Source organism: Erpetoichthys calabaricus, chromosome 11 (assembly GCF_900747795.2).
Source record: "Erpetoichthys calabaricus chromosome 11, fErpCal1.3, whole genome shotgun sequence".
Classification (NCBI taxonomy): Eukaryota; Metazoa; Chordata; class Cladistia; order Polypteriformes; family Polypteridae; genus Erpetoichthys; species Erpetoichthys calabaricus.
In genome coordinates, this window is record NC_041404.2 from 123,244,358 (window position 1) to 123,267,641 (window position 23,284).

Consider the following 23,284-nt stretch of genomic DNA (forward strand, 5'->3'; position numbering starts at 1 on the left):
GGGTTGTTATAGATCACGTGAATAATCCTAAATTTCGATTGGAGGACTCTACTGCCTGTTAGGCTCATGGGCGTAGTACGTTGCTTTCTGTCTCTGAAAGAGTTATGGAGGCTGCCAATGTGGATAATTTGCGCGTCCTTTATCAGAGCACAGACTTTATTGTACTGGACAAGCATTGGGATATCCGCATCGACAGTAAGCAGTGGTATGAGACTTGCACGGTGCAGAAGCAACTGAAGCACAAATTTCCTGAGCTTGCCGACCCCAGCACTTACTACGGATTCAGGTGCCAATGTCAAGCTAGGACAGATAAGTAGCTAAGCCGGAGTAGGTGGTAGGGTCGCATCTGAAAAGAAGGGTGACTGCTGGACTTATGTTTGACAAGATCAGTAATACCATATGATTATCAGAAAGTCTGAAGATGAATGAATGGAGATACCAGGGAGTGGCTTCATTATTCATTACTGCTGCTGCTACTGTTGAGTAATTTGGGTGATATCAGTGATATGCCGACTGTCTCAGGTTAACTACTACTGCGGGGCGAAATTCGACGTAGCACAAATACTATGTGCGAATTATTCACGTTTTTATTGTGGGAACCATTAGGTAGCTGCTGGCGTTGGCTAGCAAGTAGTTACCTCTTGGTCAACGTGATATTCATCAAGCACTTTGTTCTCCAGGTTCTGCCATCAGCTAGACTATTCTACCAGTGGAGCTCTCTGTGTTGCCCTTAACCGGAATGCAGCAGGAAAAGCTTATCGGTGCTTCAAGGAACGCCTGGCCACAAAAGCTTACCTGGCACTGGTATGTGGCTTCACTTTTATTATTCTTTGCAAAATGCTACCCAAACAGTTCACAGTGTTCTGCTGATACCCAAACTACTATTATTTCTTTAGGTACGCGGCCATCTCTCGAGAATCAGCATGACCATTGATTATGGAGTTGGCAAAAACAGCACTGAGGGAATGACCCACATGATGTGTGCAGAAGGAACACCTGGTGAGAACTTGCCTAGGAAGTCTTCAGAAATTATATTTGTTCCTGATCTTGTACCCTTCACCCATCTAGTAACAGTATCTGCCAGTGTTTGTTGTTCTGATGAAATGCCTTATTTCTCTTGTCCGTACAGGTTGTACAAATGTGAAGCCATGCAAAACAGAGCTTTTTGTGCTACAGTATGGAACATATGATGGTCAGCCGGTGACAAAGGTTCTTTTGCAGCCTTTGACAGGTACTATAGCCAGTGGTAGCATATTTTTTCAAAATACACAGTCTCATAAAGTTGTTATTTCAATACTGATGATTTTGAGAATTGTTGGTAGGTTGATATAAAGGGTAAACCACCCCACATAAACATTGCAGCTGCTGCACATCGGTTGCGTAGAGTTTTAATTTCCGTAAAATGCTTTTGCATTATCGTACTAAGAAAAGTAAGTCCTGTGAAAAGGTAAGTACACCCCTTGGACACTGTTGCTTTTTCAACACATTTGAACAGGTAAACATTAGATCTTCATGCAAACAGTTTCTACAGATAAAAATTATATATTTGCCTTTTCAATCATTTATTCAACAAAGACGTCAATAGATGTAGTGAGGAAATCGTAAATGCACCCTTGGCCTTGGAAGTTGGTATTTTTCCCTTTGGCAGAAATTACTTATTGTAGGCAATTTGCATAACTGCCCACCCATCTCTAACAGCAGCTCTGTAAAGTATTTGACCACTCTTCCATGCAAAACTCCTTCAGTGACAAGATGTTTGTGAGTTTTCTTGCATGTACTGCATGTTTCAAACCCCCACCCCCCTTTCCAACATTTCAATGGTATTCAAATCAGGACTTTGACTAGGCCAGTCCATAACCCTCTTCTTTTTGATCTGTTCGTCGGTGGATTTTCTAGTGTGCTTCTGATCATTATCATGTTGAAATGTCCATTTCTGGTTCAACTTCCACTTTCAGATGGATGGCTCACATTCTCCTCAAACACAATTAGATACAGTATGATGCAGAATTCATAGTTGACTCAAAGAAAGTATGCTGCCAAGGCCCTGAGGCAACAAAACAGTTCCAAACCATAACATTTCCACCACTGTGCTTTTCAGTTGGTATGAGGTTCTTCTTCTGAAATGCTATCTTTAGTTTGTGCCAAACAACTCTTTATCTTTGATTCATCTGTCCTGTGTATCTTTGCCTATATGTTCAATGGCAAACTGTAGTCTTCCTCTAATGTTCTTTTTTGGACAGCAAAGGTTTATTTCCTGTTATACTTCACAGGCAGATCACATTTGTGCAATCTCTTCCTGATTGTAGATGCTCTCACTTTCAGACCAGCTTTTTCAAAAGTTACCTGTAGATCCAGAGATGACATTTTGGGGCTCCTGGAGAATTTTTTTAATATCAGACAGTCACATCTTGGATGGAATTTGCTGGGCTGACCAGTTCCTGGCCAAATTAGCATTCATTTGAAATCTTTGCTGCTTTATCTTTTTAAATACACTGCCAAAGTCATCGGCATCCAAAGTCTTCTTTGTGAGGGCTTTAGAGAGGTGTTTTGGTCTTGGCATGATGATACCATACATGTCGATAACAAAGAAAACACCATATCCTAGGAGAATATGGTCATTGGCACCAAATCTGGAACACCTGATTCTCATTTTATTGGTTTGAAGCAGTTATAAATGTAGTGGTGTACTTACACATTTGCTACATGGAAAAAAGTATTTTTTTTCATTTAGATTATGAGACTGAATACACTTTGTCAATTTTGTGTGTTATTTGTTCAAGTAATATGGTATGGCCTTTATCTGTAGGCACTGTTTGTATGAAAGTCTAATGTTTTGTCTTTTTGAATACGTTGAAAAAGCCAACAAATTCCATAGTGTACTTACATTTTCACATGACTGTATATTAATTTCTTCTTCTTGCATTGGAAAGATTATATTTCCAGGTTACATCCAGAACCCTAAATTTGACTGAGCAGATTTGAGAATGTTTTTTTTTTTTTCTCTCTGCTATGAACAAACAGAACATCTATGCCCCCTTGTGGCAAGCAGCACCAACTGTAAAAGTGTGTGGTACAAATAAACATTTTCAATTTTTGCTGACATTTGTACCCTTCTTCCCAGTTTGAGGGTGGTGCTTTAAATAGATGAGTTTCACCACCAGTCAGGGAGAAAGGAAATAAAGAAACTGCATCACGCAGTTATGGCTTAGCAACATATCAAGACTTCTGTAGCTAGAAGAGGATGCAGTTGTGTGGTAGACCAATAAAAAGTTGTGCTGATATTTTGCAGGTAGGACTCACCAGCTCAGAGTACATTGCAGTGTAATTGGACACCCTATTGTTGGTGACTTCACCTACAGCCTGAAAACTGACTGCTCACCATACCGTATGATGCTGCATGCCTACTTCTTACGTATCCCAGTGGAGGATGAGCCAATTGAAGTCATTTCCTGTGATCCCTTTGTGACCTCTGTAGATGAAAAGTGGGTCCCTCAGCAGACCGTGCAGGAGGTGCACATTGTTTTCTTGAAGCTGAAGGAGCAGGGACTACAGAGGGAGTTGTCACTTCAGAGGGTTCAAGATGCAGCATGTGGCAAACATAAAGAGACTGGCCATGAGGTTATTCCTGAGACTGAGGAGCAGAGCTTATTGTATACTCAGTGGCTTGCTAATTGGAGTCTGGACTGAGTCACCCGCAAAGCAGAACTGTAAAGGGCAGAACCTTTTTCACAGGTATGAGTTATCTTGGCCTTACTTCTGTCTAGGAACTAAAGCCTCATCAGTCTGCAGTACTACCTGTTATTACAGCATTCATGATCAAATGGATTCCAGCTTCCTGGTTTTACAACGTGCTTCTGCCATGTAGGAATATTATCTGCAAAACCCACTGAAAGATTATAATTTGCATTTCCTTTGCCAGATTTATCTTCTCCATACTGCAGCCATTAGATGTAGATGACTGTGTTTTTTGCTTGCTTATACAGTAGGCATCTGACTTTTAATTTAAAAAATATATATTTTAGCATTGTTTAATAAATAAACATCAGAAATGACAAGCAAATCAGCAATTGTAAATACTCTGGATTCCAGACGTAGACCACAATCTGACTTCACAAATTAAATCCACCTTGCTTGAACGTGCAGTTTGCAAAATGGCTCAAGAGGCAAAACGCAGGCTAGTCAGGTGCCTCCTTTTCCAGTATCAAGGGCTTCCACTTTCATGCAAATATATAATATATTGAACAAACATATTTAACAGTCTATAAACTTCTAGATCTCTGAAGGTACTACCTCACGGCACTATGCATGCTCATTACATGCTGACTACTGCATTAATTTCCCATTTCTGTTTAGCCAACTTTCCAGAGTTGAGCTACTCTTTGGTGTCACGTGATGAGTCCAATACTCCGCCCACTCTTTTTTTTTGTCCTGCGGTAGCGTCATCAGTTCCGTGTCAACACGGAAAACGGTGGTATGGATGAGTGACAGCCGAGCGTTCAACATAATACACTCTGGAGACAAGAAGACTCGCTGAAATGTGTGACAGAGATGAAGAATTTGCGATTGCACTTGCCAGGGTCACTTCTTCTGCTAGGGCTGTGCGTCGTGCAGGTGAGAATCCTGCTTATTGCGAATGGTAGGCGCTCCGCACGTGGGAGGTTTCTGTCGATTCTACTAGTTGAAAGCGTGCGACTTTCAATGAGAACAAAAACCGCAATACTCTGCTGAGTCAGTTGGCTGTCTACTGGCATTAAATGTGTGGGTCGTGGGCGTCGCGATTGTGTCGTCCGCTGGGGGTCCTTAACACCTTACGCTTATCGCGCGCAGGTACACCAAACCTGTTTTCCGCCCACCCTGGTTGCTAACCAACATCGGTGCACCCCGGAAGACAGAACCCACCAGAAGATGGCTTTTTACGCCAGTCGTGCTTTATTTTTATGATATACGATGTGTGAATAAAACTTTTCAAATGTAAAAGAACTGTTTATTTAGCACTCCCGCTTTTTAAAACGCATAGTTTTCATTTTTCCATATAAAGGTTTGAATTCGGTCTTTCAGTGCTGATCAGTTGTTTTCTACCAATGTAGTTTACAAGTCACAGGGATTTCCGAGAGTCACCATTACATCTCCAAATGGCTAAGTTCTGCTGGGGCCAGTAGGGCAGTGCCGCATCTACCTGGAGCAGGTGTGGGAGGAGTTGCCTTAGGTTCCTAAAAGCTTTGCAGTATTAAGTGGATGAGCCAGTATAACCGACACCACGTCACTGCCAAGGCACAAAACAGCAGGTGGAGGCTCATTTTCACCTTATTACATTGCTCTTACTTGTTTCCCATATTCCACTCACAACAGTTCCTCATACCTCCCTTGGCACAGTGCCTCCCTTGTGCCTCGCTCAAAGTGGATACAGCGTTCTCCCTTTCTCATTTTTTTGGCTTATTTCCCTCTCATATTACATTCTTGCTTTAGCCAAGCACAACATTATACCTTCCACATACTAGCTACAACTACCTAATTTTTTACTGCTCCAGACTGTAAAGCCATTCTCACTTTTAGCACCCAGCAGTAAAGACTTTGTTTTATTGATACCCTGTTTAATTTTTTTTTAGTGTTATGGCGGTCATTCAGTTACTCTTCCAGAGACCTTGTTGTTTGTGTCCACTCTGGATGGGAGTTTCCATGCAGTCAGTAAGGTCACCGGAAACATCAAATGGACGCTGAAGGAGGGTAAGCAAAAGCATTGGTCGATGTCAGGCCCCAAATGGGCACAGTTAATTGAATCTTATGTATTCTAGTCCTATGACACTTAATGTATGCAGTTGTGGTGGGCCTCTTGTGCTTAATGGATTGAGGTTTTTTAAAGTTATGCTACTTTAGTATGTGTAGCTAGTCTGGTTTCAGTAGTGCATAATAGGTTCATGTGGGTGGAGCTGCTATGGGTGGGACTGTATCAATTATAACTCGTCAGTTCAGCTTACAGTGCTTAATATGTGTACAGCTCGGTAGGGCATAATGATTGCAGCTGGATTCGGTTTCAACAGTTGTATGGATGGGTGAAATCTAACATTAAAGGATGCAGCTGTATTGTATAAGAGCACTCAAAAATATTGTGCCATTTTCTATAATTCAGTCTAACCTTAGCAGGAAAAGTGTGGAACTTATTCTGGGCTTAATTTGAAATGCCCTGCTTGCTGCTGGGGGTGTGGCTATGAGTGGGCAGGAGCATGGCTATTGGTGGATGGGGAATCAGCTGTGCCCACCCAATGAAAAAAATCAGTAAAAAACAATTTTAGTTTTTTGATAACTCTTTATGGGTGGTTAAAATGTCTGCAAATGTCTGGATTCCTCAAAATGTCATATGTAGGAAAATATTTGGGAGCAAAGACAGTCTAATGGAGTAGGGAAGAAGCATTTAACTGCTATGAGAAGGTAATAAAATGGTTTTGCCTCTCGCCAGTGCAAGACTATTGCAGTTGATAGAGATTCTGTAGACCACTGTGGAGTGCAGCAAAGACACCATTATAATATGAGCATGTTCAAATAATTTTACAATAAATTAACAGCAACAAAACAGTTGTTTGTTGCAGCCCTTGTGTTCATTGAATTCAGTTCAATGTGATTTATAGTGTTAAATGGGCATAGCTAGAGACTGTGAGGTGGTACTTAAGTAGGTTCTGCTAGATCAGACCATACTGTGTCTAATTTATTATGCTGGTCCAGATTTGCTAATGCTAACTGGGTGCACAAGCTTGGACCAATGGATACAGTTGATCTTGACATACTGTACATTAATAGATGCATTTTGATCAGTTTTGAAAGTGCTTGGTCAGTGCCTGAGAGGACCTAGTGGAACTCTGCAGCCCATAATAAATGCAAGTGAGTGAAGCGTACCTTGTGGTTTTGCTATGTTTGATTAGTGTACTTGGGTGGAGCTGTACTGTGCTTAATAGGAACAATAGAGAGCAGCTTATGGTTCTTAATGCTTGGGCTGGGCTGTGTTTAGTTTTGCTTAAATAGGAAAACTGAATAGACCTGTATTACAAGTGGGGTCCTGCTATGCCTAACGGATGTCACTTGGTCAGGAGGTGAGCATATTGAGTTTTCACACTTGTAAACCATCATTTCTGAACTCTTCCATTCTGATATTTCAGACCCAGTGATCCAGGTGCCGGAATATATTGCCCAGTAAGTAGGCCATACTTAAATGCATTCCCTGTGGATCTACTTTATCTGATCCAAAAAACGGTCTGACTTCCTGTTCTGCTTGTCCTTTAAGGCCAGGATTCCTGCCAGATCCTATTGATGGCAGCCTATATGTTCTTGGGGGAAGGAACAAAGAAGGCTTAATGGTGAGTGCATTCACTGCCTGATTGAACACTAGACTGAAAATTCAAATCTCACTCCCTACTTTTATATACAGAAACTCCCATTCAGCATCCCAAAACTGGTTCAGTCATCACCATGCCGTGGATCTGAGGGAGTCCTGTACACAGGTGAGACATGGCATGGTGAATATTTTCAAGCTTATTTGATCCCGGCCATGGGCCTTACTTAATTGAGGTATCTTTATTTTTGAGAAACAGGAAAGAAACTGGATACTTGGTTTTTAGTGGATCCCAAGACAGGCGAGAAACAGACCACCTTAACCACTGAGTCTTCTGACAGCATTTGCCCATCAGTCCCACTCCTGTACATTGGACGTTCAGGTGAGAGACAGTGATTTGCAGTTAAACAGCATGGTGCAGAAGTAATACACTGTGCATCTGCTACAGTGTCAGGTTTCCTTTTTTTTTTCCAGAGTATGTAATCAGTATGTATGACACCAAGAGTCGTGAGCTTCTGTGGAATGTCACCTACAATGAGTACTCTTCATTACCGATTGAAGATCCTGTAGAGTACAGTGAGTAAAACAGTAAACACTACTGGCCATGTGTGCGTCATAGAAAACTGATTACAGGGTCTCTATGACTTGTGTTTCTACAGAAATGGCACACTTTGCCTCAAGTGGTGATGGCATACTGGTTACATTAGACCGAAACACAGGAAAAGTGCTCTGGAGACAAAATTTTGGTTCACCAGTAGTGAACCTGTACATTTGGCAACAAGACAGCCTACGCAGGATCCACCACATGAATGTCGCCATGGAGACGTTGCGATATCTGACATTCCACTCTCAAGATATCCATATGATGCAGTGGAGTCACCCTTCTACAAAGGAGCAGACTAGTAGCAGGACACAACTATTGTAAGTCCACTAAGAGCTGGTCGGTATTTGTGTAGGAGGCTTGAAACAGTAATGCGCGAAGTTCACATTCTAATTACTGCTTGTCTGATTTCTGCAGCCCTTCTCTTTATGTTGGTAAATTTGCCAGCAGTTTCTATGCATCCACTTCTCTTGTCCATGAAGGAGTAGTCATGGTGGTAAGTATTACATGCGTATTATTATTATTACTATGGGGACATCTTCTTCTTGACTTCAGCATAACAAGAAATTTGTCCTTCTGCAGCCACGAGGCCTTATTCTTGCTCGAATTGATGGTCCAACAACTAAAGAGGTAACTGTGCGAGAGAGTGGAGGGTGTGAGATCACCCCCAGCACAAATGTCAAATACCCAGAAGGTAGCTCCACCAGTGTTATCCACAATCATTGGCTTTTGATAGGTATACCTGCTAAAATGTATATGGAGTTTGTTGAATCTTACACATGCCACAGGTATAGAACTTATTCCTCATGTTCTGGTTTTCAGGTCACCATGAGCTACCTCCAGTGGCACACACAACAGTCCTGCGTACATTCCCTGCAGGCATGAAGAAAGACAGCGAGGTGGTCATCCCACCAAAGGAAGAAAAAACAATGTTGGATGATGTAAGTTTATTTACCAGCATGGCTCTGTTGGTACATTAAGTCTTTTTTTGTGGCAAATATGGTACATTTCCTTTCCTACAGTTCCCTGAATTACATGACAGCACAGTTCATAGTCCGTCTGGTGAAGAAGAGAGATCCTTGCTGCCACTCTCTCAGAGTACTATTGTCATTACTGCGTTGATGACGCTTCTTGCTGGCTGCGGCATTTTTATCGTTGCCTATCCTAAAGTGAGTTAGTTAACATATCTAGAACCATCTGGAGACTTGACCCGTCTGGTGTGTAAGTGCCTGACCAATGTCCTGTCTTTAGCGAGCCCAGCTTGATGCCACTCCAGAAGAGCAAGTTCCATCCAGGATCATGAAAGCTACAGAAACAGCAACACAGACCACTCGGAAAAGATTGTCCAACAACAACTATCAGGATAATTCTTCTGAGAATGGGAAAATTCAGCCAGTCAAAAACAGGACAGGTAGCACAGGGAGTGAAGAAATTGTTGTTGGGAAGATTTCTTTCAATGTAAAAGAGGTACTTGGCAGAGGAGCAGGAGGAACCTTTGTGTTCAGGTACCATTTCTGTTTTACATATATACAGATTTTGAACGATACATGTGTAATAAGTACATCTTTCTGTACAGGGGGCAATTTGATGACCGCCATGTAGCCATTAAGCGCATCCTGCCGGAAACAGTTGGAGTAGCAGAGCGGGAGGTACAGTTGCTTCGAGAATTAGACCAGCACCCCAATGTTATTCGCTACTTCTGTACTGAAAGGGATGAACAATTTTATTATATTGCAACAGAGCTCTGTGCAACCACTTTGCAGGAGGTGAGGCAAGGCAGGTTGGGGTAGGTTTAATTGGGGCCTAGTTACCGGAATCCTAACATTTAGTTATGTTTGTAGTACATTGAAAGTACAAGAAGTGAAGCTTGTGACCTGGACTCTGTCACCATCCTGCATCAGACGGCTTCTGGCCTGTGTCACTTACACTCCCTAAATATTGGTGAGAAATATATTCTCCCATATGCTCCCATCCATATTTAGCACTAATGACTCATCAGGTTTCTTCCTCCTTCAGTACACAGGGATCTGAAACCCCGGAACATATTGATTTCCCAGCCCAATGCTCTTGGAAAGGTGCGGGTGGTCATTTCTGACTTTGGACTGTGTAAGAAGCTGCCGCCCGGTAGTCACAGTTTTAGCCTGCGCTCAGGAATTCCAGGAACTGAAGGCTGGATTGCCCCTGAGATCCTGCTGGACAAACGTAAGAATAATCCTGTAAGTATATTGCCTTTTACTTCAGATGTGGATTGTTGCTGAAATGAATGAGAGATTATAAAACTTTTGTGCATTTTCTGGCAGACATATGCTGTAGATATATTCTCAGCTGGCTGTGTGTTCTACTATGTTGTTTCACGAGGCCATCATCCTTTTGGAGAAGCACTACAGCGGCAGGCTAACATCTTGTCTGGCATCTACATGCTGGACCAACTGTTGGATAACCAGCAGGGTGAGAGAAGCAAAATTTTGAAAAATGTTGGAAGTGACTTTTAAAGTCATTTCAAAAATTGCTAAAAAATTCTCTCCCTTCATCTCACTCAGTGCTACTTTTTTTTTTTTTTGCTCATAATAAATGTTTCAGAAGACTTGCTTTCCAGACACTTGATTGAACAGATGATCAGCAGTGACCCTCAGTTGCGACCATCTAGTGAAGGTGTTCTGAAGCACCCATTTTTCTGGAGTCGTGCTAAACAGTTGCAGTTTTTTCAGGTGAGTCCACCTCCTACAGTAGTTGTATTAATCATAAAATACATGAAGAAATTATTCAAAGTCGTATTTTGTGTTGTAGGACGTGAGTGATCGCATTGAGAAGGAGCCATCTGATGGCCTATTAGTGGGCCAGCTTGAGTCTGGAGCTAGACGGGTAGTCAGAACCAACTGGAGGATGTACATTTCCCCACCACTACAACAAGGTAAAGTAGAAAAAAAAAAAATTGAAGTAATTGATGCTAGTTCAGCTTGTGCATAGATTGTTGTCAGTTATGTCCTTCACTGGTTTAGTAGTTTAGCTTTTGTCCATCCCCACAGATCTGCAGAAGTTTAGGAGTTACAAGGGAAATTCTGTGCGAGACCTGCTGAGAGCAATGCGGAATAAGGTGGGAATTTATGTGTATTTAAGGTCCTGAAAACAGTGGGCTTAGTGTGGTTATTGCTGCATCACAGCAATAACTAATTACCTATTCTTGAACCTGGTCTTGTTTAACCAGTTACTCCAGAATATTATCGATGGTTCATTGAATAAAATGTATTGAACACAACTGATATTGGCTAAATTGGTGTGTTCTGACTGATAATCTGTTTTATGGTTTCAGGGCTTTGCCTTTTTAAAATTTCTTATAAATGTGAAAAAAAATCCTAAGCATTTAATGGATTTGTTTTTTTGCCTCCCATCCATGTCACACAACACTCACTGTAAAGGTGAAGCCTTGTGGGATTTTCCAGTTGGTTTGAAGATTGTTGCCAAATTTCAGTTATCACGTACCAACTGTTAACAAAACAAGGTGGACACACACATAAAATATATATAGCCTGTTATATAATTTACCCAGCAACCCATTCTAACCTCCATCTTAATTTAAGATGGCCTCCCTCCTCTTAATCCTAGCAGTAGAGTTGCATTTACTTTGTAAAACTGTTAAATGGTACTTTTTTTTCCACCAATGTTGTCTTGTCTTTCCTACAGAAGCATCATTTTCTGGAGCTGCCACCAGATGTACAGGAGACCCTTGGAGAAGTGCCCGATGGCTTTGTTCACTACTTCACATCTCGTTTCCCTCAGCTTCTCTTGCATACATATAAGGCTTTAGGAACTTGTGCCTCAGAGAGCCTTTTTCACCCTTACTATCCACCTTAATGAGTTAGAGATGCAAGACTAGACTTTTATACAATTTTTAACTGAGAAAATGCTTTTTTTCTTTTTAAAAATATCAATGATAGGCCAAATTAACTGTGTGCTGTAAATATGTGTATTAAAGTTGTGAATAAACCAGTACCTTCTTATTCCCAATAAAAAAGCGGCTCTGTCATGCATGAAGTAGAATTCCTCTTCACTGCCTTTAAAAAGGAAGTTATCAATGGAGATGCTTAACATGCACCACCCCCAATCATTTGAACACAAATATTTAAACAATCTTTATTCACAACATAAAAAAGACATATTGGAAATTGATAGTTAAGGGTTTCAGTTTACATAAACTTATTTACAAATGACACTCCAGCCACTACCTCAGGCACGTTCGACAGGAGGCTTCCGTCCAGAAGCAGACTTTGATGCCTGCAGCTTTTCCACCATATTAGATGCGTAGCGTAACCGGCTGGCCAATTCCTTACAGCATCCGTGTTCTTCAATCAGGCTCAGTTTGTAGGTACGGAACTCTCGTTTCTCATCAATGTATGAAACGGCAGACATTAGGGGACACAGGATGATCTTTGTGTGGTCCTTCATGGAGTGGAGTGAACAAACGGTAAGTACAAATAGGCAGAGTATAGTGGACAGTTATAACTAAAAGGGAAACTCTTACCTGGAAGAAGTTAATCTGTACAGTGCCATTGCTGAGATGTAGAACGATGGCACTCTTTGTCCTAAACCAGTGATGCAAGAAAGGCAAGCGTGCAAGTTCATCTCCATCACGAGGTGTAATATTAGCACCAGCCTTCAGTAAGTGTTCACTCATGTAGTTACGGAAGTACTTCAGCAGAGTAATCTAAAAAAGAAAAAAAGATTGCATACGTTCAGGGTGGCACAGTGGTGACACTACTGCCTAGCAGTAAGACCACCACGGTTTACATTTGGGGTGCTTCCTGCAAGGACTTTGCATGTTCTTCCATGCACTTTAGAACAGACAACCCTAGATTTGCCCTAGTGTGTGTGTGGGTTGAGAGTGTGTGTTCACCACCCTATGGTAGACTGGCACCTTGGCCAGGGAATTGTTCCTGCCTTGGACCGGATGCTTGCTGGTAGAGGCTCCACCCCAAAACTGCTCAGAATTCAGTTTGTATGTCTAACCCATTTCTATACCAAGTGATAGGCCATAGCTGCCCCAAATATCAGACAACCTACTTTTTTGTTAAGGGCCGGAGGGTATGAGCGTAAACTCATGTAAGACTCTGTGGTGTTACGCTCTATGTACTGAAGGCTATCTCCATCTTCATACATGATCAGCCTGGTTGAGTCATTAAAAAGAACACCAACACTATTGTCACACAACTGGTACCCTACAAGGCCAAAAAAAAAAAAAAAAAAAAAAAGGGTTAAAAGACTGAGCCAAGTACACATATATACACACACTCCATATTTTGTAATAACTCACCCAGGCCATACTTGTCAGAATAATCAACCCATTTGCTGATCCAAAAAATTGGAATACAAGCAGGGTCCTCTGCTTCCTCTGAATACAAAATTGTACAAGGACAGAATGAATCAGTTAAATGGGTCTAAAGTTCAACACCAGTCCATTTATAAAAAACAGTTTGCGATTAGCAGATTACAACTTACCTTGCCGAACTACTACTCTCTCTGAGGGTTTTGAAGCATTCACACTGTTTAACTGTGCCAAAAGTTCTGCGAGGTAGCCATCACTTGAGTCCACCATCTCTCTGCAACCAAGCGTCAAAGTGAATTTCAAAACCAGACCCCGAAACTGCTACACCACTAGGGCTCAGACTAGGCAAAACCTCACTCACCTCTGCTGCATCTCTTCCTTTTCCGCAGGGGCTGTTACTTTATCCATGGGACTTTCTGGATCTAGAAGAAAAGGACATGCAACCCGGTCAGATTGTTCTTTGGTCCCTGTTGCAAGCAAACACACAGTACGGCATCTTAAAAGATGCAGAGCATCCAGAAGCAACTAAGAGTACAGAGGTCACATTATCTTAAGCCTTTGCTGAACAACATTTTCTGTTTTAATAATAAAAAAGTGGAGTGCCCTCTCAGGGTTGGTAGCGAGATCCTGCCCCAAGTGGAGGAGTTCAAGTATCTCGGGGTCTTGTTCACGAGTGAGGGAAGAATGGAGCGTGAGATCGACAGGCGGATCGGTGCGGCATCCGCAGTAATGCGGGCGTTGCATCGGTCTGTCGTGGTGAAAAAGGAGCTGAGCCGCAAGGCGAAGCTCTCAATTTACCAGTCGATCTATGTTCCTACCCTCACCTATGGTCATGAGCTATGGGTAGTGACCGAAAGAACGAGATCGCGAATACAAGCGGCTGAAATGAGTTTCCTCCGCAGGGTGTCTGGGCTTTCCCTTAAAGATAGGGTGAGAAGCTCAGTCATCCGGGAGGGGCTCAGAGTAGAGCCGCTGCTCCTCCGCATCGAGAGGAGTCAGATGAGGTGGCTCGGGCATCTGATCAGGATGCCTCCTGGACGCCTCCCTGGTGAGGTGTTCCGGGCACGTCCAACCGGGAGGAGGCCCCGGGGAAGACCCAGGACATGCTGGAGGGACTATGTCTCTCAACTGGCCTGGGAACGCCTTGGGATTCTCCCGGAAGAGCTAGAAGAAGTGGCCGGGGAGAGGGAAGTCTGGGCATCTCTGCTCAAGCTGCTGCCCCCGCGACCCAACCTCGGATAAGCGGGAGACAATGGATGGATGGATGGATGAATTAATAAAAACCCACACACAAAACACCAACACCTTAGGATCCACAAAAACACAACTTTGAATTTTTATCAGACTACCTTTGTTCAACGCAGTGAGTGGTTTTCTTGTACTTGCATCAATCATACTTGGTGCAATGGAAAAGCGTGGCGGCACAGTCAGACAGGTGGTAGGAAGCCTCTGTGGGATGTACCCTGATGTGAAGAATTCATCATCAAGTAGATCTGCAATGGTGGGCCGGGTTGTTGGATCACTGCGAAGCATCCTGCCAATTAAAGCTGCGGCTACTGGGTTAATGTGCTAAGGAAGAAAAAGCAGAAACATAAAAATTAAAAGTGCACAGAGAGGACCACAAAAACTTCAGACAAGATCTTGCAGCCAACTGTAGACATGGCAGTGGCAGCCTGTCAGAAAAACCTGACAATTGCTCCAGGGTGCTGTACAATGGCTGACCCTGCATACTGACCCCCAAAGGTCACATGAAGACAATTTCCCCACAGGAATTAATAAAAAAAAATTTTTTTTTTAAAAAATGCATGAAATAACACTTTGGAAAGAAGGAAGCACTCAGGTTAAGAAATTTTGTAGTTCCTTCAGACTCAGTTGTTTGGAACTTAGAAACCTTATCACTAGGATATTGAATTAAAAACAAACAAAAAGTCCTGCTGGCATCGAGGACATTCATTTTGTTTTACACAAACTAACTCACTTTAGGAATAATATAATCATTTTTCTTAATGCGAATGTAGGTTTCCTTCAGGCATGATGTTTCAAAAGGAGGCTTCCCAACCAGCAAAGTGTACCTAAAAAAAGTGTAAAGACACCAAGTAAGTGAAAAGCACTCCCTGTAATTATACCATTAACAAAAAATATTAGATATATAAAACTCACAGAATGCACCCAAGGGACCAGATGTCCACTTCAAAGCTGTGTCCTTTCTTGCATAGAACCTCAGGAGCAATGTAATTGGGTGTCCCACATAGAGTCCTCTTTCTTTCCCCATCGTACTCTATTTTGGTAGCCAAACCAAAATCACCTAAAAAACAAAAAAAAAAAAAAAAAAAAAAGAATATTACCGTCAACGTGTCAGACATTTCAAGCTTTGTCCAAATACGTCACGCATTCTACACATATACACACACACGAGAACTCCCACGTTATGCGGAATTATAAAGGCGGTCAAGCAGGAGGATCGCTTTGCTCTTAAGGAGACAGAATTGATAGATCAACTCACCAATTTTGACTTCCATTTCATCATTGAGAAACAGGTTGCCCAGTTTGAGGTCTCTGTGAATCACTCTGTTATTGTGGAGATACTGGCATCCCATAATCGTTTGTTTCATGTAGTAACGCGCTTCAGGAAGCGTTACAGCCTTCCTCCTCTTGTGCAATTCCAGCAATGACTGTATAGATATAATATATATATGTGGGAAAGAGAAAGAGAGAGAAAAAAAAAAAAAACAGCGATTAAAGTACAATAGAAAAGGTTGACAACTCACACTCTCACAGATCAATACAGTGTAAAGGTCCCTAAATTAACAGAAGGCTCATTTGTATTAGGATATTAAATCTGTAGCTGTATCCCAAAAGCCCGTAAACTAAGCTGCTACATAAATCCCACCACAATATAGGTTTACACCTTAAGTGTTAAAAGCGTACTTCACTGCCGGACACAGAACCAACCCGGGGAGCCACATCGGATAAAGGAAGCGTTTTAGCTCAGACGGAGTGACCCAAAGTAGCCGGAGTCCTGTCACATCGCTGAGTATATACGCGAGGACAGCCTGACCAGGGTTCTCAAACGTCCCAGTACACCAAATCCAAACGCTAATTGGTCTAAACTGAAAGTTGGCGTCAGGTTTGCGAAACGTGCCGACAAAAGAGGGCGCTCGGGGCAGAAATCTGTCACCAAACAAGAAAGCACAGCCACTCGCCGGACTAAACGCGAATCCGTAGTGACCCAAAGCTTCACTCACCCGTCTCCTACAGATCTCCAGCACAACAAACACGAAGTCATCATCCTCGAAAAATCCGTGGAAGCCAACAACGTGCTGGTGGCTCAGACTGCGATGAATTGTGATCTCCATCGTCATCTTTTCTCTCTGATGGGGCTTGAGCAGCATTGATTTGGGAACCACTTTACCAGCGAAAACCTCCTTAGTGTCCATGTCCGTGATCTCGTAACACTTAGCAAAACCTCCCTTCCCCAGAAATCTGCCTCGCAGATAGCGTTTCTTGGTCCGGGGATCCACCAGAATGTCCGGAATTTCTTTTAGCGGAGCCGTTTTGGCAGGGTCCAGCGTGACGGCCGCTTTCACAGGTTTAACTGATCCAGTTGCCATATTTCGTTAAGAGAACCAAAACAACCAGCTAAACTTGTTACTGTCTGCAGACTCCAGGGAGATGTTCTCCACGCACAGGCGGAGAGAAACGACAAGGAAACCCGATTCAAGCTTCTACTCTTAGTACATATATTAGTTTCTATTCAGTCCGTTAAGTGCAGTCTGAATGTGAAATCGTATCTCCACTGCTAGGATTCCTTCAGGTTCTACGATTCGCGTTCTCTCCAAACCCTCTTCCACTACCGAAGCACTCGATCACTCTCTGCAGCTTGCCGTTCAAATTAAAAGCGCTGTTCGTTAAAAGCAGATTGGCAACTTCTGATTGGCCTAAATAATTCAAACCTCGCCCTTCCCTCCCGCACAGCACCACGGGAACCGTCTGTTTAAATGGCCAGTTAGCTCCGCCCCAAACTTTGAATAACTTTATGAAAACGTATATTGAAAACAGCATTCTCACGTAGAGGTGGCCGGGTCATGAATTTGCTGCGCCGAGACGTTTAACTTTTCCGATCGTCAGTCCCACAAAGCCTGGCGAGCTATTTTCCTTTCGTTCACCAAAGGTTGGAAATGGCGAAATAAAGAATCTGTGTTTCTAGGGATTTAACACAGGAAGTGAGCAAAATGAAAATCAATAATACTAAATAGTAACATAAATCAGTATAATGTAGCAAACAGCAAAGCTAAATTAACAAAAGTGTCTTTAGCTGGGTAAAGTCATTTATTGGACAGCTTTGTTAATTTCACTCTGGTCATATTAGTATATAGCTTCAATAATATGGAAAATGGATCAAATGTACGTTACAATAATAATAATAATAATTGAATCGTTTTTCTTTTTCGCTCATTTAATCAATGGCTATGATCATATTAATTTAAACAAAAGCATTGTTCAACAGATGGTGACGCTAACAGCAATTGTTTTAAGCACAAAATCTAATGATTATTTTTGTCATGATTTTTGTTTAAATAAGCAGCCACCATTCCTTTAAGTGTGGCTCAGCAGTTAGTGCTTCTGCATTATGGATTTTTAACATGTTGGGTTCAAACCTATTGCCTGTGCAGACTTTACATGTTCTCCATATGTCTTTGTAGGTATGAGTTATGACAATTGGTCATTCTGAATTGGTGAATGTGCATACATGGACCCTGCGGTGGACTGATTCCCAAATGTTTGAGAAATGACACAACTTTTCTAGAAAGAAAAGGACCATTCTTGTAATGTTTAAAAAGATGCTTTATTTTCTTGGCTACTGAATATATACTTTATTCACTAAAGCTTTGGTGTTTGCTTAAGAATTAGCTGTTAATTACTTCATGCAGAATGTGTAATGAGTTCTGCTTGGCCATTCATGTTTTTGTTGATGACTGCTATCATAATGCACATAAGTTTTCATAAGCTGTGTCTAAGTTATACAAACATGCTATCAAGGTAGTTGATTTTAGAAACATGATTTTAGTTTTATGAACTTTGGATGATGGCACAAGATCGCTTCTTTAAACCCTTATTTCTAAGTTTTCCAATCAGTGGTATGCTGATAATACATAACTATGCCTGTCTTTTCCTCCAGAGGACCACACAGTATCAGTTAGAATCTCTGCATGCCTCACTGATATTGCAACCTGGAAGAAGGAACATCATCTCTAGCTCAACCTGGCAAAGATGACCCTTCTTGTTGTTCCAACTTGTCCATTTATTCAGCACCCTATTTCTGTTCTGCTTGGCTCCCTATCTCTAACACCTCCCTAGATGGTACGCAACCTTGAGGTGGTGATCGATGACCAACTTTCATGCAGGGACCATGTTGTTACAGGCCAAAGGCCCTGCAGATTCACTGAGTACAATACTGTATCTGCATAATCAGATGGTATCTGAAAGAATATGCAGCATAACTCCTGGTCCAGATTTTGGTCTCATCACATCTGGACTACTGTAACTCTCTTCTAGTGGAAGTACAAGACTGTGTCACCAAGCCACTGCAGATGTTTAAAAATTCAGTGGCACATCTGGGGTTTAACTAGCCAAGGCTTGCACATGTCATTCCTCTCTTCAGATCACTACACTGTCTTCCTGTAGCTATACATATTAAGTTCAAATCCTTGATGCCTGAGTCTACACCTACAGTATACTGTACATGGAGACACTTGTGATGTCCTTTGCTCCTTCTCAGCCACTCACGTCTGTTGTTGAACAGCGTCTGGTGATGCCAGCTCTGCATGGCATGAAATCTCAAGTATCAAATCTCTTAGTGTCTGCTAATAATAAATGTGTTATACAAACACACTTTACTATAGTCACCTGACTCTAATGGCATAAGTATATGACCCCTAAAGGCACTTTTTGAAGACAAGAAATTTAACTGTAAAGCAAGTCAAAGTTGTCTTGGAGACAGGATGGCCATATCATACTTAGATTAGCATTATAGGATAATTAAAAGAGCTAATCAGAGGGAGAAGAAAGGAGGAGGGAAAAATCAACCTAAGAATGTTCTGAATTACTGCCGACATTTCAAGCAATACAAGAAATGGGCCACCTGGGAATGAACCTTTTAGTAGTAGCATGTTGTATGGTGTTAACACTTATTATTTTGCTTTTGTTTTATAGCAATATGTTATCTATAATGCAAAAATAACTTTTTCTCCTGCCTGTTCTGGTGCTCTGCCTAAATGCCTGGGGTTACAGATGTAAAGTGTAGCAGTGGCCACATAAGTGTTGTCATTGTTGTTGTCCTCTCCCCTTATTGTTTGTCTATTCATTTGAGTGTGCTGATCTGCCCCTTTAAGAGAGAAGTTGCACTGTGGACTGGCCAATGGGAAGGGTGGCAGGTTGTTTAAAAGAAACAGGAAGTCCCATACAAAAGAGGGATTTTCAAACATCAGAGGATCTCAGCACTGGCAGGAGGAGAGAAGCTTTTTGGCAGAAGGAAATACAGCTTATCAGGACAGGAGCCTGTTCTACACCATCCAGAGGTTGTTGTGGTGAGAGTTGGAAGTTGGGAAGGGTTATTCTGGACGAGTGAACTGTTTGAAGGCTGTGGAAGATTTAATAGGAACAAAATGTACCTTTTTATCAGGGAAGCCTTCCTTTAGCAGTGTTTGGTACAAAAGGAAGAGTGAAGTGCTAAACTACAGTATCTGATGGTGTGATAAGAGCATGGAGTTTGGGGATTTCTGTTAAAGGCTACATAATAAAGACTATAAAATGGGAGAAATAGGGTCACAATAAGATCTAACCATGACAAGACACCTGTTTAAACATTTATAGATTTAATGGTTCCTTATTGTCCAGGGCTGCCAGGATAGTCTTGTTGCTCGCTGACGCCAACTTGGATTAAGCTGTTTGAGAATGTGATGATCTAAAAGACGTCTACTAATAGGAGTGTATTCACGGTACAGTGACATTCTGAATTGTATGTCCAACACATCACCACTCTCCTGTGCCACGACAAATCAGAATGTATCATCTAATTTTATTTAACAGACAATACTAATCCGCTTGCCTCATGTACTCCCTTAACGGTACGTGGATCCCTGAATGGGCCTTTCAGGCCCAAAGGTTAATGAAAAATAAACTAACTGAGTCTCAGAATCTGTACCTGGGTGCATTGGTAAGGATTTTGGGCATCCTGAACAGTCAGTGTTTGGGTATGATTGCCACCTCAGGGGTTTTTCAGGGTGCATTGTGCACTCCGGGCACCCTTTCATACTGGTACTTCTTCATTCATCCCTCCTCTTGTGCATACACAACACCCCTGAATGTTTGCCATTTGTACGTCTTGATTATGACATATAAAGGAAGATCACAAAATTTAACAGGACTTTAAGATATTGTAAAAAAAAAAAAAAACAGATTCATTGACACTGACACAAATTACAAGAGGCCTATGGGCCTGTACATTTACATTTATTGCTTAGCAGACGTATTTATCTAAAGGACTTACAAAAGAGGCCAGCACAATCGATTCAACATAAGTCTGGTGGACTGCTTGGAAACAAGGGTTACAGAATAAGGGTACAAAATGGAACTCAGCAAGTAAAGAACTCGGGACAAAATAGAAATATCACACTTCCTAGGGCACAAAACCTAATTAGACAGAAAGTTAGCAAACAAGAGAGTCTCCAAATGCTTCTTAAACACCTCGAGGGAGTCAGAAGTTAAAATGGAGGTGGGCAGCTCCTTTCAGCAACCAGGAGCTACACATGAATAGAGTATGGAATGAGATTTGATACCACACAGAGAAGGTTTACATATAATAACATTGTTCAACATACACTGAACATAAACATGTGAAGAAGGAACAGGCAATGAAAGTGAGGTGTGATTTTGTGCCAGTGGTAAACAGCCAAACTTACCCTAAACATCCAGATATGTCCCCACAATGCTAAAGTTTTTGATCTTTCTACTTCTATAAATAACAAACGAATAAATAAAACTCCAAAGTAATGTACAATACCTTTCAGCAAGCACTAAAAACCATCATTCTGTTGTGTACTAAAGACCAGGCTCCTTAAATGTGTTGGAATTTTGAATGCTTTATTTATATAAATGCATCTCTAAACTAAAGGAGTAAATATTGTCAAAGATGTATCAGACATCCATCCATCCATTATCCAACCCGCTATATCCTAATTACAGGGTCACTGGGGTCTGCTGGAGCCAATCCCAGCCAACACAGGGCGCAAGGCAGGAAACAAACCCTGGGCAGGGCGCCAGCCCACCACAGGGCACATACACACACCAAGCACATACTAGGGACAATTTAGAATCGCCAATGCACCTAACCTGCATGTCTTTGGACTATGGGAGGAAACCCACGCAGACATGGGGAGAACATGCAAACTCCACGCAGGGAGGACCCGGGAAGTGAACCCAGGTCTCCTAACTGCGAGGCAGCAGCGCTACCCACTGTGCCACTGTGCCGCCCTATAGCTTATGCTTTTTTTACATGACAAGACAATGCTCATGTGTGCACTGACTGTGCATTCTGAGTCCTTCAAATAGAAGAGGAAGTTACTGAAGTCACTCTTGGAATTGTGATATGTATTCCAAAATACTGGTTTGGCTGTCTGTCTGTCTGCCTTGCTGTTGCTGTCCATATAACAAACTCAAAAGGCAAAGAGCCAGTGGATGCCTGTAGTGCAAAAGATGACAAGGAAAAGAAGGATGCCAGTTCTTTCTATTTGTCACAAATTTTCTCTTCATCATCTTTTTAAGTGTTTGGTTAAATTGTTCTGACATCCATTTTATTTCAGTCCCTGTAAACACACCAGCTCTGGCTGGACAGTTTGGAAACAAAGTCAGGGAGGTGAGATTGCATTGGTTTGGACATGTGCAGAGGAGAGATGCTGGGTCTGCTGGGAGAAGGGTGTTAAGGATGGAGCTGCCAGGCAATAGGAAAAGAGGAAGGCCTAAGAGGAGGAAATGATGGATGTGGTGAGAGACAACATGCAGGAGATGGGTGTAACAGAGCAAGATGCAGAGGACAGGAAGATATGGAAACAGATGATTCACTGTGGCAACTCCAGACGGGAGCAGCTGAAAGAAGAAGAAGAAGAAGAAACACAACAGAATGGTCACATTAATAACTTGAATACTGTAGATTTGCCTGCACTCTCCATTTCAGACCATACTAGTTCTGTGTTTTATTGTTCAGTATAATACAAGTCTGTTATTTCGCTCTGTTAGAGGTCCTGTACTTAGTGCTCTCCAGAGTCCTAAGTTAAAACCACAGCCCAATCTCCATCTGTGTGGAATATACACTGTGAGAGATAAGACAGAGGCACTTGAAAGGGGTACTAGCCTGGTGAATTCTGTTTAATGGACTATCCAATTCAATGTTGAAAACAAAAATAAATAAGCAAAAGCAATACAGCACTTGTGAAGCACCATGCTCTCTTATCAGCTGAGAAATTCATTTGAAATTATCATCATTCCTGGAGGTACGAAGTGTTCCCGCAGGTACAGTTTTCTATAGTTAATGAATGCTGACGTGTGGGTGCTCAGATGCTTATATCTACCTGAGGTCGGTAAGGGAAGGACAAATTTCTTTTCAGCCATTACTTGGTGAATTTACTGGAATATATATATATATATATATATATATATATATATATATATATATATATATATATATATATGTTCCAAGGTCCACTCTCAGTTTTAACAGATGGTCTCGTATTATCCTCAAGCACCCTCTGGTACAGTGAAGAATTCATGGTGGATTCTATTAGTGGTGGGTTATATGATCTCAAAACTGAGATCATGATATTTTCCCCAATCCTGACAACACTGATAGCACATCAGTAAATAATAAATAAATACAGTACATAACTAATGGTCAGTCTTACAAAAGCCTGGTGAGGTACTGTCCTTCGGGTCTCCAAAGGCTAATATTGTTGCTGGTGCCTTCCATTATTCATACTTTCCAGCAACA

At 41.8% G+C, this 23,284-nt stretch overlaps 3 protein-coding genes across 4 annotated transcripts; 2 read left to right on the forward strand and 1 right to left on the reverse strand.

Annotated features, from left to right (window-relative positions):
- The first annotated feature begins 72 nt into the window (after positions 1-72).
- On the forward strand, positions 73-4,060 carry rpusd1 (RNA pseudouridine synthase domain containing 1). Its single transcript, XM_051933334.1, has 5 exons — positions 73-286; positions 681-804; positions 897-999; positions 1,130-1,231; positions 3,290-4,060. Exons 1-5 carry the CDS (start codon positions 105-107, stop codon positions 3,685-3,687), a joined length of 909 nt encoding a protein of 302 aa, XP_051789294.1. The 5' UTR covers positions 73-104; the 3' UTR covers positions 3,688-4,060.
- A 380-nt stretch (positions 4,061-4,440) lies between these two features.
- Positions 4,441-11,909, forward strand: ern2 (endoplasmic reticulum to nucleus signaling 2). Of its 2 annotated transcripts, none has more exons than XM_051933331.1 (21): positions 4,441-4,611; positions 5,607-5,724; positions 7,149-7,182; positions 7,274-7,346; positions 7,418-7,490; positions 7,581-7,703; positions 7,796-7,897; positions 7,981-8,242; positions 8,340-8,418; positions 8,505-8,658; positions 8,745-8,863; positions 8,945-9,091; positions 9,174-9,427; positions 9,499-9,688; positions 9,764-9,863; positions 9,939-10,138; positions 10,223-10,370; positions 10,506-10,630; positions 10,710-10,833; positions 10,949-11,016; positions 11,604-11,909. In XM_051933331.1, exons 1-21 carry the CDS (start codon positions 4,549-4,551, stop codon positions 11,772-11,774), a joined length of 2,727 nt encoding a protein of 908 aa, XP_051789291.1. In that variant the 5' UTR covers positions 4,441-4,548; the 3' UTR covers positions 11,775-11,909. The 2 variants fall into 2 exon arrangements, with proteins under 2 accessions (XP_051789291.1, XP_051789290.1); XM_051933330.1 differs by having other exon boundaries at positions 4,442-4,611; positions 10,503-10,630.
- Positions 11,910-12,037: 128 nt separating this feature from the next.
- Positions 12,038-17,151, reverse strand: plk1 (polo-like kinase 1 (Drosophila)). The gene is made up of 11 exons (XM_051933333.1): positions 16,488-17,151; positions 15,746-15,914; positions 15,403-15,547; positions 15,221-15,314; positions 14,592-14,811; positions 13,604-13,664; positions 13,416-13,516; positions 13,231-13,308; positions 12,981-13,135; positions 12,442-12,624; positions 12,038-12,359 (listed from the first exon to the last, which is right to left on the reverse strand). Exons 1-11 carry the CDS (start codon positions 16,851-16,853, stop codon positions 12,147-12,149), a joined length of 1,785 nt encoding a protein of 594 aa, XP_051789293.1. The 5' UTR covers positions 16,854-17,151; the 3' UTR covers positions 12,038-12,146.
- Between the last annotated feature and the right edge of the window lie 6,133 nt (positions 17,152-23,284).